The 19,194-nt window shown below is 40.6% G+C and overlaps 1 protein-coding gene across 3 annotated transcripts in view; it reads right to left on the bottom strand.

Annotated features, from left to right (window-relative positions):
* The window catches only part of aff2 (AF4/FMR2 family, member 2), a 133,424-nt gene that overhangs the window by 47,889 nt on the left and 66,341 nt on the right, over positions 1-19,194 (bottom strand). For 2 of the 3 annotated variants that reach the window (XM_076738567.1, XM_076738566.1), the window contains exons 5-8: positions 11,305-11,349; positions 7,973-8,059; positions 5,541-5,577; positions 3,856-3,916 (exon numbers count right to left, since the gene is read on the bottom strand). In XM_076738567.1, the coding sequence (XP_076594682.1) occupies positions 3,856-3,916; positions 5,541-5,577; positions 7,973-8,059; positions 11,305-11,349 (230 nt within the window). The remainder of the gene's footprint in view (positions 1-3,855; positions 3,917-5,540; positions 5,578-7,972; positions 8,060-11,304; positions 11,350-19,194) is intronic. The other variant, XM_076738568.1, reaches the window with a different exon arrangement.

Below are 19,194 nucleotides of genomic sequence, written 5' to 3'. Positions count from 1 at the left end.
TGGCAGAGTCTCTGTATTATTGTCCACAATCAAGACTAACTAATTCAGACCGCCTCACAGCCTTAATTCTGTCCCTCTTGGCTTCTTGTCCTGCTTTGTTCTACTGGAAAATCTACTGTATGTCATCCTCTCACTTATCAGTTCTTGAATCCAATTTGGTGCTAGGCGATCACTGCTGCACAAGATCACCTTGGATCTTCTTTTAATGAAGGTTCTCTGTGTGTTGCTCTTTCCATTGCTTTTTATGGTGGCCATCGCTGCTATGCAAACATCCCACGTTATCCTGTATATAAGAGCTATGTCAAAAATGTGAAACACCTGCAGTAACTTCTGTGTGTCAGAAGGTTTGCTTAAAGCCAGGGTTCCCAAGCTGGGGGTCTAAAAGAACAGTACCACCAAATTATGTTACCATTTTTAGACTTTCTTCTAATCTTGAAAACTTTTTCCACATAAATCATAAGGAAAGGTCACAGGGCCAAAAGGTTAGGAACCACTAGTGCACCAACCACACATGCAGAAAATGGATGTTGAATGCTACTACTGTGTTGCATTAATCTGCAGTAACAGCAGACAGCAGACATCAGAACACAGACTGTCGTTCAATAAGCTTCAGAGGACTTTAGACTGTGCTTGCAGACTGAGTTTCTGTGAAGCACTAATACACAAACGCATATGTGTACATACTTGCAGTGCTGGATGATTCCTCAGAATCTGTTCGTAGCAGTTATGAGATGCTCTGTGATATTTTTCCAATCACATAAAACACTGGGTTGGTATGTTTGATGCTATGTGTTAAAAGCAGATTACTGCTTTCAGTAAGAGCTTGTAGCTGATTTCTCATTGGCTGTTCCCGCTCATCTTGTGTCTAAGAACTGAAAAGAAATAAATGTTTGTATTTTAAAAAGATGTAGCTGTGTTGCATAAGAAAATGAGTATGCACCTGCACATATGCTAGTGGTGCTGAAATTCAAAACTTACACTACATTCACTTGTCCAATGCAACTTACAGTGACTGCATTCACAGTCCAACTTGTATTATATTATTTACAATAAGTATAATACCATCACAATTAGACTGAGGCTGCTTATTGTCCCGTTGTCCTCCTCTCACCGGTCACCTGTTACTTGCTGCTGACAAAGCACCATGTTTTGACAGAATTCTTTACACACTGAGCACAACAGAGAGCTGAGCTCATAAAGCTGGCTGTTAGTTCCTTACTCTATCCAGGATGCTACACTGTACAGGGCACCATGAGTGATTCTTTACATTGTGACAAGCCCAGCACTACAGTTAGAGAGTTCAGTGAAAATAAAAGCAGGAATGCAGTAGTTATCTGGGCTTCTGTTGCTGCCAGCAGGTGATACAACACTGCTGACTGAGCAACCGCAAAAAGCTGCTTCGACTAGACAAAAGTCTCCTTCACTTCTTCCGCTGTTACATCCATGCAGTCGTCTCAGCATCACAGGACTGGATCAGAGCGTAATGGAACTCTGCAGCAGGAGGGTACAGTATGCTCTCTGCTCTCTGCTCTAATGAAAGAACAAATTAAACACCACAAATTCTCTTGCTTTTGTTCCTAATGCACCATTAAGGTACAGAGCCTATTTGAGAGGGATTACTGTTGGATGAGTTTTCTGTAATGGCCGGACATAGTAAACATTCTGCGAAGAATATAGCAATTAGCCTCAAGAGCACAATTATTCTTGAATAAGATGAGGTGGGCCTATTCATTATCCCCAACATTTTTCGCTGTTGAGCATCACAGTAACAACAAAGAATAGCTTAATGCTTACAGTGAACTAGGCATTGTTTTTAACAATAACAATAATCTCACCTTAATAAACAAAATATAATTTATGCTTAAATACAAGATGGGAAAAAATTACACCTCAAAGCAAATGATGGTAATCAAAAGACAACGGCTTGTCGTCTTTGGAAGCAAAATAGTATAATAAGTCACGAAAAGCACTCGAGCTCCAGCAGGCATGATCCTAATGGAGATATAATTAAGTATGTAAGTATCCACAGAGGAGGAAATGAGGGTTTACATGCTGACCTGGAACTTCAATCAAAGCAGCTGAATTACTGCCAACTAAAGGCCACCGTGACGTCTTCTTAACTTGCAGGATTTTTGCATCATCTTTTGGCCATCAAGTCTTTTTCATTTTCAAAAGCTCCATTCTGACACCATGCTTGCCACATTTTCTCTCCTTCTTCCAAATTAGATTTCATCAAACGTATAAATAATTCATGGCACTTAGCACTTGAAAACTCTCATTAGAGGTAGTAAGACAGGAGTTGTCATATTGAACTAATGTTTAAGGGATAACATGACAGTGGATAGAGTGAAAATCCTCTTCCAGAGATGAAGGAGGAAATTAAACGAGGAGCAAAATAATTTGACAAAAGCAAAAAATAACAGTTTTTGTTTGAAGTCACGCAAAAATGTTCTGGTACTACAAATAGGTTTTGTATTTTTTTCTCTGTTTGGTGAGCACCTCTGCCATCTGTTTGAACTGCTATAATGAAAATGGATAACTTAGCTAATATGGCGCTACACTTTCCATTCTTACATGGTGTGTTATATATGTTTCAGTCATTTTTGAAACAATGGGTCCTTGATTTCAAAACACAAAAGCATTTAAGCTTCTTATTCTAGCTGGTGACTATCTAGCTATATTGAAATGACAAGTGTTGCTAGCAGATATTATCAGCTGCAGCTAGCTAGCTAATAAAGCTAATGTTAGCAGCACGAGTTGGCTGCAAACACTGGCTCTGACTGACTTTCAGTGTTTCTAGTTGACTGAGGCTAAAGCTACGTGTCCTGGAAAAAAAGTCAGCGTCCTCACCAGTTTAATGCTGCATGTGCTGACATGGAAGTAAAAGAGCAGCATTATTCTTGCACTGTGCTGTGGGGATTTAGGCAGAAAACATTAAATCTAACATAACTGTTTATTATTCTTTAAGCAGTACATTCCACTTTTAATGCCGCAACTCAAAGGCCTGAGGATGAGGACTAGCCAGTGTTTGGCTAACATAACACTATCTTGGGAGCAAAGTTTGGCTGGGGCTGCTGGAGAGCAAACATCTTCAAATCCAGTAAAAACTAAGGACAGAGCTGCTAATGTTACACTCTGATCTATAGCAGCATCATTGACCAGCTTCCCAGCAGTGGAAATGGAACAGTTAGCTATTACCCCCAAAAAGCTCCTTTGTCTTGGAAGTAACACTGGGTCAGTGCTTCTGTAAGAAGCAAGCTGGTTAGCTGGACATGCTAAAGTTTGCAGCTTTAAGGAGATAAACACACCATTTAAGCCATTCCTTACACTTTTCCTCAGTGTTTTGGATTTTAAAAAGGCCAAAGGCCGTGCCTACTGTACATAGGTACACTTACTCAGCTACGATTGGACAATCACTGTTCGGTGAGGCATTTAGGAAACGGTCAACTTCAAAAACAAAATCATTAAGCTTGTCGTGGCCAAGCACAGGATGAATCAGGGACGTGAGGCGGATTTACAAGCCAAGATTTCTGCCTTTCCAATCTCACCCTGCCATGAATCCTGCTGTACAGCTCTGTGAGTGAAGTGCAGTGGGCTGCAGCCAGAGATGTTGCAATATGCTCCTGGCTCACGTTAAATTAATGTAGCTGCACTTTCCCGCTCTGATCCACACAATCTTTTTTTCCTCCTACCAGCAGTGAATTTCATCCAAGAGTCAAGCTTAATTTCACCTTGAGGCAAGCGCAGCAGCAGGTCAGAAATTCTCTGTTTATGTGTGTGTGTGTGTGTGTGTGTGTGTGTGTGTGTGTGTGTGTGTGTGTGTGTGTGTCGAGAGAGAGAGCGAGAAATACTCACGACTTCTGTGGTGCAGCTGGTGGTTTAGCGGCGGGCTTGTTAGCTGATACAGTACATCGCTCTGCAACACAACAGAGGACATTCAAGTGTCACTGCTTTGCATGTGTCTTGGGTTGATACTGATTACTGTTTGACAAGGAGCCAGACTCAAATAAAAGATGTGTATTACTATTATCACACCGGAAAACATGACACTCCACAGCATCATTCAATTCATGTAGTTTGGGTAAAAACACAAAGATAATGTCCCTTCACAACAAAACTCAAACTGAAATGCAGTGCCCACCAACAACTTGAGGTGATTTATTATTATTATTATTATTATTATTATTATTATTCTATTATATTCCTGTGTGGATATACAGACTTGTAGAGCACAACCCTTTCACACTATTTGCTATTCTACTCAGCTGTATTTCTTCAGAAAGAAAAACCTGCCAGTGGGAAAATATTTCAGTTTTATATACATCACAAACATCTCAAAACACTACAAGACAGGGTTAACAGAGGAGCATCAGTTCAGAGGAGCTTTTGATGATCTGACGTGAGTCAGAATGTGTGATGCACTAAATCCAGTATTGGGCACTCTAATGATATATATCAGGAAACAAACAAGATTTTTTTAACTGGTCTGATTTTGCTGCACATGTATGTACATAGGCTTGGGTAGCAATCTCTTCAGTATGTCTTGTTGTATTAGACAATTGTGGGCAATGTTGCAAAAATCAGTGAGCATGTTTAAGCCAATATTGGATTTTTTAATTAAAATAAGCTGTTTGAAATCTGAAACACATGGCCATTTACCACTGAGGGAGGGACTAATGAAAAAATGCTGCACATGGAAAGCATAGGATCTAATTTTGATCTAGCCCAGGTCTAAGGTTTATTAATGTGTTTACAATTTTCATTAACATGATCTTTATCTGGGTATATTATGTAGCTAATGACATGTGATTTACAGGCCTTTGCCTATACACCTGGTATTGATAAGCATTCTCATTATTCCAGTTCTACCTGAACTCTGACTGGATCTCAATGTGTGAATTAGGCTGGTGGACTTGAAACATGGTTTGTCCCTGGTCAAGGGAAGGAATACCATGCACAAGCTCCAATCATTTTTAAATCACTTTTACAGAGGTAGCTCAATTATCACAATGTGTCCTTAATGCATCAACACCTTCCAACATGTATTGCATTGTAGAACTGAACATTTTATCCATATTGCCCACTTCTATCTGGATGCTGTCAGTTCAAACACAAGCACCTGATAAACAGTTCACGCTCTCCACTCAACACTTGAGTGTGAGCTTGGTAATACATGATGCAAATGAATGGCAGCAGATCACACTGTGGTGTATTTCAGTATCCATATCTAAATACTGAGGGACACATTTGTGGTCCTATATCTCTGCATCCTTGCTGCTATTAACAATAAAAAAAAACAACAACTCCACAATCAATCAAACCAGCTGAGCTGCATGAGTACAATCCTGTTTATCTGATTACTTGTTTAGATGAACACAGAAAGATGAAAGCAAAGCTTTTCAGACTATTGTGCTCCCGTGGCAATGAATTCATTTGAACATCAGCTGCTTGTTTCACATTTCTTCTGGGTGGTATTTATGGCCTCACCAGTGTTAATTATCATAGAGCTGGTAGGTGAGTGTTGATGCTGGGAAACTTACTCTGGGAGTTGTAGCCCGAGGTCACATGCTGTGACTCCTAGAGAGAGGGAGAGAAAAAGCCAGAGGGCGATGAGTTGAATGAATAAACCAACAGATGTCATTATTGATTTCACAGAAGCCCAACGATGCCATTACATAGAATTCAGATCCTCTCATCTCCCCGCGTCGTCGCTCCACCTCATTCTTAAAAACTCTCTGGCAGGATTAGTGTGACGCTGGGGGCTGAAAGCGCCACAGCAGTCTTTCCTAATTCATTAACTAGTGGGCCAGATTCACTGCCTCCGTGTCTACGTTGCTGTTTCTTTTGACATCACCACCGATGTGATGTTTTGCACATTAAAAGTGATTCATAAAAGCACTGTGGAAGTGGAAAAAAATACGCCTGCTGTTTCAGTCAGAATATTACTGCCATTTCTGAAATAAATGTTGAATATAACATTTAGGTTGGTTTTAATGTGACAAATATTCCCACTGCTTACAATGCAAGGTGTCATAAAGCATTTTTGTAGGAGCGGGGGAAACTTTTCCAACATCCATCTTCTGAAGTGGCGATTCTTTAGTCCCCGCTTTTATTGTGTCTCAGTCTTTGTTGATTACTATTGTCACATTTCTGCACTTCACTTCTCCAACATCACCTGTCAAACAAACAGCGTGGGCGATGCTACAATGTCACTGCCTTGATATTTCTGTTGAAGTTTGGCTTTCTGTAAGTGACAATCTTTTCTTTGAGTGTTTAGCCACAGCTGTTATCAGTGCTCATGTTAAAAAAAAACATCAACAACTTATTTTTCTCTTCTTAAAAAACAGGAAATCATTTGTTGTCTATCAGAGGTGCTTTCTCAGGTAAAAAGGAAACAGTGGCCAAAGTTTTTAAAATAGAAAATGGAAAAGCTTTCTTAAGCCTGATGTGGGTTGATTTTGTATTTATTTAGGTTTTTTAAGAGATGATTGAGAGGGGCCAAACAAACTTTAGAACATCTTTCTAATAAAGCATCCTTTTTCTGCAGACCTGGTCACACCAGCATTTAAAATCATATATTTCAGTGAAATCAGTGGATTGTATCCTAACAATGCTGGCCTCTAAAGTAATGAAGCACAGCAGAGTTTAAAATGGAGAAAGCTATTAGCTGTGTTGCACCATCCACTTTAATAAAGCTGCTCCCCAAAAGGGACATGGACGAGACAGGAGTGGACGGTAGAAATATGTTTTTGGAATAAAATGCGTGAACTTATTGTGCTGCTAGTGAACAAGCTAGCAATCTTGTAACTGATAGTTAGCTTGGAGCTAGCCGCCTGGGCAACATGCTAACTAGAACAGGAACTAGTTAGTTTCCCAGCTGGTTAGCTGTTAGTGGTTAGCTTGCCAGCTAATTCATTAAAAAACCTTCACCAACCAAATCTTTTGCAAAGCTTTGTGGATGAATTTTCTTGTGGCACTTTTTGGTGCCACCAGGCCTCATAAAGGGTTTTTTAAAGTTAAAAGTCATTTACTAATGATTTATATATCACTGTAAGCCATTAACTTGAACAATTTTTGTATTGCCAGGTTGTGAAAAATCTTTGTAATAGTTTGCAATAACCCATCAAGTCTGCAATTCTAAATGTCAGGGACACAGGTTTGTTATATTACAATAATTTTACAACAAAAGTCACAGCATCATCTGGAATTATAATAAGCTTATGATACAATTGTAAATGTTAATAAACTGTTAAATGTTAATGCTAAGCATTTGTTAATAAAGGGACTTGGAGGAGGATTAACACCGACCAAAGAGGAATTTCTCAACCTGGCAACCCAAAACATGTTCTTACAATGGCCTACAAGTAACTATAAAGCGTTAGATTAACTAACAATTAGTAAAGTCATTGATTACAACTTACAAAAGCATTTATAAAGGTTGCGTAGCTGGGAAGTGGTACCCAAACATTTAATATAAATAATGTTACCAGCAACAGTACGGACTTCTGCAGAGAAGGAGAGGCTCTCTTCATGTCCACTTCCTCACGGGAAGTGAATTAAACATGCAATATTTCATTAAGATTTTAATTTCATTGGCTGTCAGTTGTGCCACTGTGCAGGATGAGGCAACAGTAATCTGATTCAATCACAGCAATCACCGCCGCAGTGAATTTATGAATCACATCTAATTAGCAGACTGAAGAGTCTCAGTGACAGACTGCAGTTAGTTTTATGATGAGCCACCAGTAAGTGTAGGAGTTTAAGTGAAGGTTTTTCAACTGTGTCACATCTTTTTCCACCACTCACTGACTCATACACAAATAAAGGAAAAGGATGTAGTCCTAGTAGAGCTCAAGCAGAGAACAGGAAGCATACATTACCAGGCTTGTAATTCTTGATTAATTTGCACTTTCAAGCCTTAATGTGAGTAGATAGCTTTTACTTTGGTGAATTAGAGGCGTTTCACACTAACCTTGTTTGGGATGGGGAACTTGGTCTGATCAGCCTTCCCAGGAGTGTGTATGGCCGTGAGAGGTGGAGGCCAGGAATGCGTCATCTCCTGAATACACAAAACACAAACACATTTGTATAGTTATTATTCAAATAATTTGGTATTTTAGCATTTTTGGCACCAGTCCAAACTAAACAGCCGACAACTCATGATAAATATAAATTTGCGCTCTGAGGAAAAGCACCGTCTGAGCAGCAATAATGACTAAGGTTGAGCAAATTTGAGGAAAGGGACTGCTTATGCAACATCTTTGATGCAAAGGAGTGGAGTCAGCATTCAATCAAGGTTGTGCTGAAACGTCCCCCATCAGAAAGGACTTTAATATAACTTAGAGTATAACTGAGAGGAGCATGGGGAGTTGGCGGCACACCAGGGATCAGTGTACTGAGAGTGAACTAAGTGCAGAGTTGTTGAATTACCAAAATAAAAGCTGACTCCAGTCGGCTGCATTACGGCTAAGCAGCACATCAGCAGCAGCACAGCAGCAACATCCCCCTTCAGTTTTTCTAATCACACAGTTGAATCTGGTCTCAATGTATGTAAAAAGCTTCAATTACTTAACAAGGTATGTGTGTGTGTGTGTGTGTGTGTGTGTGTGTGTGTGTACCAGCTGCAAAATCTGTTATCTGCTCACCAGCTGATTTTTCCATGTAAGCACACTCTCATTTCTCTCTGTCTCTCTCTCTCTCTCTCTCTCTCACACACACACACACACACACACACACACACACACACACTCACCTGAAAGTAAGATTCTTTGTAAACTGTACGATATTGTTGTATATTGTGTATGTATCATTCAATAAATGCTGCATTTCACTAACACACACACACATTTACACTCACACACTCACTTAACTGCCATACAGCAGCAGGTCACTAGGTCAGAGGGCTTGAAAGGTCACTGACATCACAATTTCCCATCATGCGTCTCTTCGCCCCCTCTGGAGTGATGACTCACATTCATCAGATGACTCATGTTTCCGTGTGTGCGTGGGTGAGAAGCGTGTGTGTAGAAATGAGCTGTGCAACATTTTCAAAGATTCCTGGGCATGAGTCTACTCTTCTTGAAGGTGTGTATCTTCCCTCTGCAATTGTAACACACTTGGCCTGACGACATATGGTGTGTTGCTAGGCAACCCTTCTCTGACATCATCATGTCCCTCCTCGAGGAGTTTCTGTGTTTTGACAGACGGCACTCCTGATGGTGGTGTGTGTGTGTATGTGTGTGTGTGCATATATTTAAATATATGTGTGTGTGTCTAGAAATGTGTTGCACTGCCATTGTATGTGATTAACTCAGTCTGTCAGCCTATCACACACACACACAGACACACACACACACACACACACACACATTAACACAGACCCGCGTCACTGTGATTTTACTGTTACTATCTACTAGTCGTATTATCCATAATTACATGTTAACACAAACGCACAAAATGTACATTTACCCCCAGTGTCCACTGGACACATGACTGGATCTCCCATGTTTTTTCCACTGTCTTGACACACCGGGTCTATTTTCTGTCAAAGCAGCCTGCGCTCATATTTAGCAATGCTTTTCATTTGTTTCTGACTTTGTATTTGTGGACGTGTAGCAAAGCTAATTTTTCTTGGTGGTAAAGCACAGCCACAGAGTATTACCAAGTTGATCAATGAGCTGCAACCGTATATTCAGGACAGCATGTTTGTCATTGACATGAAAGTAACAACTCAAAACAACGTTGAAAATGTGTCTGCTGAAGAGCAGAAGAGAAATCTTCTGAATGGCTTCCAGCAGACATTGGAACTGTGATGGAGATGTGACGGAGTTGTGGCCTAAAAAAAAGATTTTTTACATGATTTTTTTTCAATCACTTTCTTCCTAAGACTCCTAAATTCAAAGATTCTGAGTAAAGATTTTTTTCATCATTTCTGATTGGTTGGTGGGTGTCCATAAAAAGTTTATCAGGAGCCTTTAAATACAGTCTTGTTTTCTTTTGGTGAGAGGCCACGTTTGTCTGTCTGTGTGTCCTGATACAGAAAACAATAGACACTGTGGAGGCAAAGAAGAGGAGGATGTTTTGCTTATATTCTATCTGGGGATTGCCAAATGTCTGTCTTTATTGTCTGGACACATTTAATTTCTGATTAGCTAAATATGCTTGATGTATAAGAGACAAAGGTGGTTTCTTGTATCATAAGGTGGTCCATATACTTACTCTTTTAAAGGTTTGAAAGATGTCGGTTTGAAGTCTGTTTCATGCCGCTCTATTCTGTACACAATATCTCTGATACAGACTGTTACCTTGAACTGTGAAAACATCCAAAACAACAATGTTTCTGTGACAACCAGCTTGTAGCTGTGCCGTCACAGAAAGGGAAAAATGAACCGCAGGCCTCCGCTCCGATTCACCTCACCTCACATTCTGAACTCCCTGATCTTTCCACTTGACACGGCTAAAAACCACAGACTGAATTCAATAGTGCACCGATATTATTGACAAAGGCTTTTCATGCAGCTCACAGCACACTATCTGTCACACAGCCTGTTGGCCAGCATATTGATTTGTGAAAGGGAGAGTGAGGTGAATGACAGAGGGCAGAGAGGAATGAAGAGAGGAAGACAGATAGGGAGAGAAGGAGAGAGCCTGCCCAGTGAGTGATTTGACAAAGGAGAGGGAAGAGATAGAGACAAATACAGAGAGGCAGACAGAGTGAGGAGAGACAGAGATAACTTGACATAAAGCAGTCAGAGAAGGTCTTTGTCTTTGCAGCTGCAAGTCTTCTGACTGGCGAGAAGGTTTGTGGGAAAACATTTCTGTTTTGACATCAGTCTGAAGGAACACAGTAACAAAACAAAAGGACAGGAGAGGACAGGACAGGAGAGAGGGGAAACGGTGGAAAAACGGGTTTGCTTGATGTAATTCTGATGACATGCAGATAGGAAAAGAGGAGGGCAGAGAGAAAGAGAGATGAAAGGAGGGCAAAGGAGAGGAAAAAATCGTGGAAAAGATTTCTGCATGAAGTCATCCTACAAAAACAAAAACTTGTATAATCATTGACCTGAGCCAACAGATCTTCTTTTCTCTCCCTCTGCCTTTCACTCCCTCCTCCTCCTCCTCCTCCTCCTCCTCCTCCTCCTGTCCTTTCTTCCTTAAAACCAGGCTCTCAGGAGAGAGACGAAGGTCTTTGTGAGCAAACAGAAAACAGCTGATAATCAGTGCAATTACTCCGTGTGTGTGTGTGTGTGTGTGTGTGTGTGTGTGTGTGTGTGCATAGGCTTCGTGTGTACCCAAGCAACATACCCGCAAAATCTCTTCAACACAGCTGGAGTCATTTGGAAGGCTGACCTGGAGAAAACAAAGAGAAGAGAGAGGGACTGACTTGAAGACTATTCATAGCACCATTACATTACATGTGAAAGAGCAAAACAGAGAACCAAGCAATGAAAAAGAGAAATGTATTCATTCACACTGGTCATAATTTACCATTCGCTACACCTGTCAAACTTGCGTGATGAATGCATTCTGTTTAAACTGATAGCTAAGTTCTTAATCATTTTAGAAACAATGGGTCTGTGATTTCAGGCAAAAGCAGACGAGTCACAGACGGCACCTGTTGATTTTGGTTGAAATGACAGCTGTAACCAGCACGTTGTACTAGCCGTATCTAGCTAACTTAGAAACTAGAAACTAAAACCCTGTCAGGAAGTTAAAATATAAATATTCACTCAGTGGATATAAAGGTAAAGGATTTTAAGGTAAAAGACTGATGCTAAAAAGCTGCTCATCCCAGGGAACAAGTCAGCATCTTCACCAGTTGATGATACATGTAGAAGACATGCTGCACTAAATAAAACATTGTTCTTGTATCCTTTTCTGGTGCAGAGTTAGATAGTCCCAGTGTTACATGTATGATAAGGAGATGTTTAAGATATGTTTTTTCAATGTATGTGGCTGCTACGTGTCTCGCACCATAACTTTATCTAATGTAGACCTGATGTTGCTGTTGGGGTGACATGGCTGCTAACCTTTATTGTAACCTGGAACCCCACAAATTAATGTTACCTACTTAGTTAATAACATGCTCTTTGACCTTGCAAGCAACTATTGGCTACTACTCGCAGTTACATGGTAAATGATTTAGCCGGCCATTCTCACAATTGCATCTTACCTTAGGACAGATAAACAAACCATTTAAACTCTTTCTTACAATTTTGCTTGTTTTTTGACAAAGGTTAGAAAAACCACTTTCCAAACTCTACTATACTTTGACAGACCTGTGAGGCCAAGCTACTTCTGTGAAGCTATGATTTCACAACCACAAGAGCAAGAGTAGAGCAAGACGAGATTACAATACAATCAATGAGAAATGTAAAAACTAATAAAACAATGATTATAAAAAGCTCATTTAGTCATATTAATGTAAGTATATTCAAAAACCAAAGGACAGAGGTGGGCCTTGAGCTGTGCTTTAACAATGCATTAGAGGGGGCAGATGTGATGTGGTGGGCCTGTTTGTTCCACAGGCCGGGGCTCACAACTGAGAAAGCGTGGTCACCCCTGACCTACCGCTGATGACCACAATAGTCTTGGTGTGGTGTAAGGAGCTAAAAGGTCAGATAGGTGAGAGGTATTTCCCCTTGTGTGATTTATAAATACTGGCTTGTGCATGAGGGCAGAGAAAAGTAATGAAGGGACATTTAAAGAGCTGAGATGTTTTAGTTTTCAAATTCAAAAAAGCCATAAAAGGCCTGTGGTTTGGCCTGTGTCGTGTTAACCACTGGGCCATTCAGCTCCACAATTCATGGGAGTGACTGGAACTTTATTTAAGGAGAAAGAAACAAGCTGTTTAAGCTTAAAATATATGCAAGTACTCTGATTGAATTTCCCAGTTCAGTGGCTACACACTGCTAATCTGTGTTAACATGTGCCCTTGTCAATAAAGTCTTTTTATTGGACACGAGTTATATGGACTGAAGACTATAGTGACACCAGATGCCTGGACAGTCAATTTAGACAAGTATGTAACACATAAAAAAAAAATATATATATATTGTTTTTTTGGTTGACCAGCAGAGGCACAATCATAGTAGTCAAGAAGACAAACTCCCATCATCCTTTGCATACAAGCCAAGCACTGCAAAAAATAAACCCAACAAGAAAATTATGGACAATACAATTACAATTACAAAAAAGAGATTGACGATGCTCCATTGAGTTTCTGAGCTGACGTGTGGCAGCATTTTGGTTTTCTCATTTCAAGAGCTGACAACAGCGAAAAGGAAACTGACAAATGCCAAACAACCTGCAAATACTACCAGACTACGGTAAACTGCAACACGGGAAACACATCAAACATGAGAAGCCATTTGGCACATCGCCACCCAGAAAAACAACAGCAAATCTCAAAGGAGCCTGAAAGAAGCATGTGGAGCTCCGCTTCCCCGTAACAGTCCAGAGCTGAAGAAATAACAAGATGCACCAGTGAATAAACAGCTGAAGACTTAAGGCCGTTTCCTGTGGTCCACAACGATGGATTTCAGAGGTTAGTAAACACACTGGAGCCAAAGTCGACAGTTCCACCAAGGCCACACTTTAGTCACACCGTGATAGCAGATCTGTACCAAGAGACAGAAGCTAAAGTGACACACATCTGAATAACCACAGATGGGTGGACTTCACGAGCTGCTCAGAGCTACATTACAGTCACGGCTCATGTTATGACCAGCGAATAAGAAAAGTTTTGCCTCTTTTCCAATCACACACTGGACTCAACACAGCTGAGGTTTTGGAATCTGCTGTTTTGGAGTGAGAGCGCGTCAACAACAATCAGTATCGCTGTCGTTACAGACAATGCAGGAAATATGGATGAAGCGGTGAGAAAGGCCGGACTGTCCCCACGCATAAAGTCTTCACACACTTTAAACCTCGCTTCTCAAGCGGGTTTGAACGTCGGCTGCTCCAGCTGTCTGCCTGGTCGAGTTTGGCGCACAGCAGTGTTTTTTCACCGCTATTTATTAGAAACGAACTGTTATTACTGAAGATTTTGTAAGCCTAAACCTACACGATGCAAGAATAATTGTCCATTGCTAAATTATTTCTTCCATAAAGTTACTGAAAACAAAACAAAGCAGTTCGCTGGGCCATATCTTAGGAGAATCCAAACAAACAGGCTCATTAAAGAAGAAGAAAGAGACTGAGGAAGAGCTGGAGGAACGGAGAACGACTGAAAGACTGAGAGCAGTTCACTGTAGAACCCACGTCTAGTATATTACAGCACCATAACCTCTGTGACACACCATTACTAACAGCACCAGCATGAACAGAGGAACAATTTTGTAACCATGATGAGGAGGATGACATCATGTTCAGCCTAAAATCACTGACCATAAAAACAACAGAACAATAAAAGTGATTCTCGCTGGGTTGTGCGTGTGTGTGTGTATGTGTGTGTGCAGTCAAACCTGCTTGAGCTCAACAACAAAACATCCATCTGAATGTTTTCTAGACATGAGCTGTGCTTCCACATGAGCTCATTAGTCTACATCAACATTATATTAATTAGACAGTGAGTCAACGGGAAACCATAGTGGGAGGATGAATGCTTTCCAACGAAACATTTGAGGCTTCTTTCAACCAAAACTTCAAAATTTGAACAGTATGACAAAATAAAACAGATGGGCAATGCTTGTAATGCTTCAGATTGAAGCAAACACATGGGGATTGGCTTAATGAAACAGTGTCTTTACAGGCTCAATGCAGGGTTTAGTTTATAGAGGAGGCATAAAATAACACCCCCTCAAATGTAAATCTATAGTGGAGCATCGGCCATGCAGCAGGGCGTCACGTCATTTCCCTAATGATTCCACGCTATGAGGTGTCGTATTTGATGGACGCAAACATGGTCATCTAAACATGATTTCCCACTTCAGTATAAACACAGCTGACGGACAAAAATGGAAACACTCATATGATTTCAGGCTCGCTGAGTCTGTCTATTTCTGTCTCTATCCACCCGTCCATACATCTGTCTCTCTCTGCCTCACTTTAGCCATCCCTGTCCATCACAGTTGTGTTTAGTTCACTGGAGCATTGCACTGAAACTACCGGGGTTTGGGTGTCTGATTCCTGTTTGGAGTATGGACCTCTAAACCAGATGACATGCTGTTTGTGTTAAAATAAACATCGCAGCATTTAGTCATTTCGAAGATAGAAGTCTGCTCCCAGATCAGTCCACAGAAAGTGGCTTTAATGGACTTTTATAGACAAGTGGCTACATGTACTATGTGTCCCTAATTGATCAGGCGGTGGGATGACAGTGAATGTCAAGGACTAAAAATGGAGGGAACGTGAAAGAGAAAGGAACGATGAGTGAGAGCCGGACAGGAACTTTGCAGGAGGAAAGAGGACACAATTCAGAGAGAAAATAGATACCAAAGAAAAATGAGAAAGAGGGGTGGGGGGGGTGGGGGGGGGATTCAGGGGGGAAAATATAGCCGAGGCAATTACTGAGGCAGAAATCCTTTCTCTCTGAAATAGCTGCTCAGATAGATAGACGTCTACACACACGAACACATCTCTCTCTCACACACACTCACTCACTCACACACGCACACACACACACCAACCTCAAGGCAGTTACACTCAGTCACAGGCAGACACATGTGGACATACAGGAACACACAGAAGTCCATATCCACACAGTCGCACAGATAGTGCCGCAACTAACCTATTCCATTATTGATTAATGCATCGATTACTTTCTCGGAGATGAGAAAACAAAAATAATTGCCTGTTGTTGTTTTTTTTGTTGATCAACTCATCATTTGAGCTCTGTGCACACACAAACACACTGTAATGATGAGGATGACATACCATGTCATGCACAAGTGCTGAGATCACATGAATTCAGAGGACACCAAAGATTTTACTGCAGTGGTGGAACATTTGTCAGACATGAACGCAACCGGGGGGGCGGTGGGGGGTGGTTTAATGATATAGTCCTTATAGGCATATTCAATGAAACACATACACATAAATTAGCCTGCCTGCTCCAACTAACTTCAAAGCTACAACCCCTCACCGTTCCAACAGCAAACACTAAATATGAATATAGGCTGCCATAATTTAGAATATAAATCTAGATATTTATGTAGACAACTATATACTAAATTGTCTATTTTTGGAGCACGCTGTGACATACCATGGGAGAAAACATGAAAATATTCACTTTCTGTGGTATTGTTATCAGTTTCTTATTGAACTTGGACTAGTGTAAGGCTTCATGCTGTGGTCCCAGTGTGTTTTCCAGCTAATAAGTCCCAGACGCAGTCACCTGCAAGCATCTATTTTCGAAGAATATTCACAACTTGTAATAATCAGTTTACTTTGGGTATGCTTTGGATGGGCATTTATGCTCTTTTTTACTGGACTGGTACTGGTTACAATCATTTCTGTTGCATGCACGCTCACACACTCATGTATAACATTACTTTGCAAACAAAGAACTTTGTCTGCTTTTGACAGTTTTTCATAATCATCCACAGAGAGGGAGGAATGGACATTTAACTAAACTAAATCATCATATAAAGAGCAATGAAACTGGAAATGGATCTCATCCTCATTCTTGCCTGAGGTCACTTTCACACCTTTAGTTCAGAGTGGGGAAAAATAAAAAGATGTGTCGTTGCCCTTTAATTCTGGTCTCTTTTGTGTTCATAGTGACTTTTTACAAACAAGAGTTGTAAGTTACCTGGATCGACAGGTGCTCATTCATTGGACAGACACCTCCATCATTGGCACTACCCACATGATGAAATCAAATGTTGATGACTGACAGCAAGTCATGCAGCACTTCACTGAAAATTAGACATGTATCTATGTTCTCTGGTGTTATAGAGAGCTCATTATGAGCATCAATGAGGAACTGCCAAAATACATGGAGTAGCTGTTCTCTCTCCCTTTTCATCCCCCCACTCCTGTGGTGATGTGTTACCATAGTTATCAATTAATCATCCATTAAATGTTGCCATTGATATCCGTCACTTGCTTAACAATTGAATTAATAGTAGTTTAAGTTTCAAATTGATAGTAAAATCATACCTAATGTCATAAAATCATGTGGTTTGTCCAGTTTGCTTTCGAACTATTTGAACATAATGTAAAAACACAGAGAAATCTTTGACTTTTGGTTCAATTTTAAATTTTCACGAGACAGCAAACGTATTCAAAATGCTTCTGCTTTTTAGATAATGCGGTCAATTAATTGTAGAGCCTTGCATCCTTTGTTGAAAATGATGGTGATCATGGAGTGAAGAGCAGACAACAATCTGACTGAGAGCATTGTAATCCCCATTGAGATAAACATCAGTGGCCTGTTAAATGTTGGTACACACAGGCTTGAACAGTGATAACTGTCAGTCTCATGTAACATATGTAACATATGTAACACATGGATATGAATATAACATGAATTATGGCCCAACACTCCATTCTAATTGGCTGAATGAGCACTCATTATATTCATTTGTCTTATTAGTGAGGAGCCAGTTTACACTCGACAAGCATAATAAAATTGCATAACAAACACATTAAATGTGATTCTATTCAGATGATTTCCTTTTCTATAACTGTGTCTTTTCATGTTTCAAATCCACCAGAGTGTCTTGTTTCCTTTGTACTGGAATTAAAAATCATTAAGACATAATTATAATAATGTGTTTGAGACTGCAGAAACACAAGCTCGTCTGTCTGTACGTGTGTGTGTGTGTGTGTATGTGTGTGTGTGTGTGAGAGAGAGAGAGAGAGAGAGAGAGAGAGAGAGAGAGAGAGAGACAGAGAGACAGAGATGAATGACTCAGTGAAAGCATGTGGGATGACAAAATAGGAATTAATAAAAACACCCCAGAAGACATACAGTCTATTCATATCTACAGTAACATAGAGGTAGTGAAATTTGACTTGGAGATTGGAGGTGAGGACGGATGAAAGCTAGAAAAGAAGAGATACAAAGAGAGAATGACAGAGGATAATGAGCAAAGAAACGGAAAGATATGCAAAGACAAAGTCAAACAGAACGAAATCTCCAGCCTGATGAATGTAAACACGTTCTCCTCACTGTCCACTGAGAGCAATTAGCTCATCCTCTCCCATTTCTGTTTTATTTTAGAACTATTTTCTCAGGAAGATGAGCAAAAGGTTTACTTTGTCGGTGAAATTACACAGAGTAACTGAACTGAATCTCTTAGCACGGCCCTCCAGCACACCAGAGAGACCAATATGGGCCACAGAGGAAAACTGTTGCTTTGCCATCACCAAAAATGTCAAAGTCAAGTGAAAACTGTCAATCATCGAGTTGGCTCGATTGAAGTTTTGAGTCATGTACGGATCAGACTGAGGCCCAACAGGGTTTGGAAAATCTTCAAGGATTTTTTGTCCACAGGCTTCTCGTTTATTCAGTTTCATCTGCTCCTTTTATCATCCATATTTCAGCTGTTTACAGAGCTGGAGTGACCGCCATCACCGGGATTACCAGCATGCTAGATAGATCACAAGCACTACCCTCAGAGGAGACTGCGCGCGTGTGTGTGTGTATGTTGGTTCAGCAGCTGCTGTGTCTGACTCAGCGTGTACACTGATATGTGTGCATGTTTGTGTATGAGCCTGCCTCATAATCTAAAGATTGTCGAGTGCGTCTTTCACCTCATGCGGCCTTTTTACCCACTCTGCGTCTTGACGCTTCTCAAATAAAAATTCTGCTGGTTTTTCGGCTTGTATTGCAGGTTTTTTGTGGGGCTTTGTCACTGAAGTGGTTTTTATAGTCACTGTACTAGTTGTTACTCCAATGTTGAAGATATAATACACATTTTTTCTTATCTCTCTCTCACTCCATCACTCCTTGTGGCTCGCACCGTAGTGCTGCCGCATCATGTAATGCTGTTGTGTGTTTTGTTGGCAGTGTTGGCACTTGGTGCTGATGGTCAAAGCTGTGCGCGTGTGTGTTTGCCGCCTTCCTTGAAGCTCTCATGTAAGAACCGTATTCAACAACATCTTCTTGACGCTATAATTGAGTTGGACACAATGAGCGTGAGGACGAGCAAACAGGAAAAGGATTGTGCTCCGGGCGCGATTTGAAAACTTTCTATTTGTAGCTCTTTTCTTCTCGTCACTATTGCAATCCAATGCAACCAACAT

This window comes from Chaetodon auriga, chromosome 9 (genome assembly GCF_051107435.1).
Source record: "Chaetodon auriga isolate fChaAug3 chromosome 9, fChaAug3.hap1, whole genome shotgun sequence".
Lineage (NCBI taxonomy): Eukaryota > Metazoa > Chordata > Actinopteri > Chaetodontiformes > Chaetodontidae > Chaetodon > Chaetodon auriga.
Note: the sequence above shows the minus strand (reverse complement) of the source record. Positions and strands in the feature narration are given on the sequence as shown.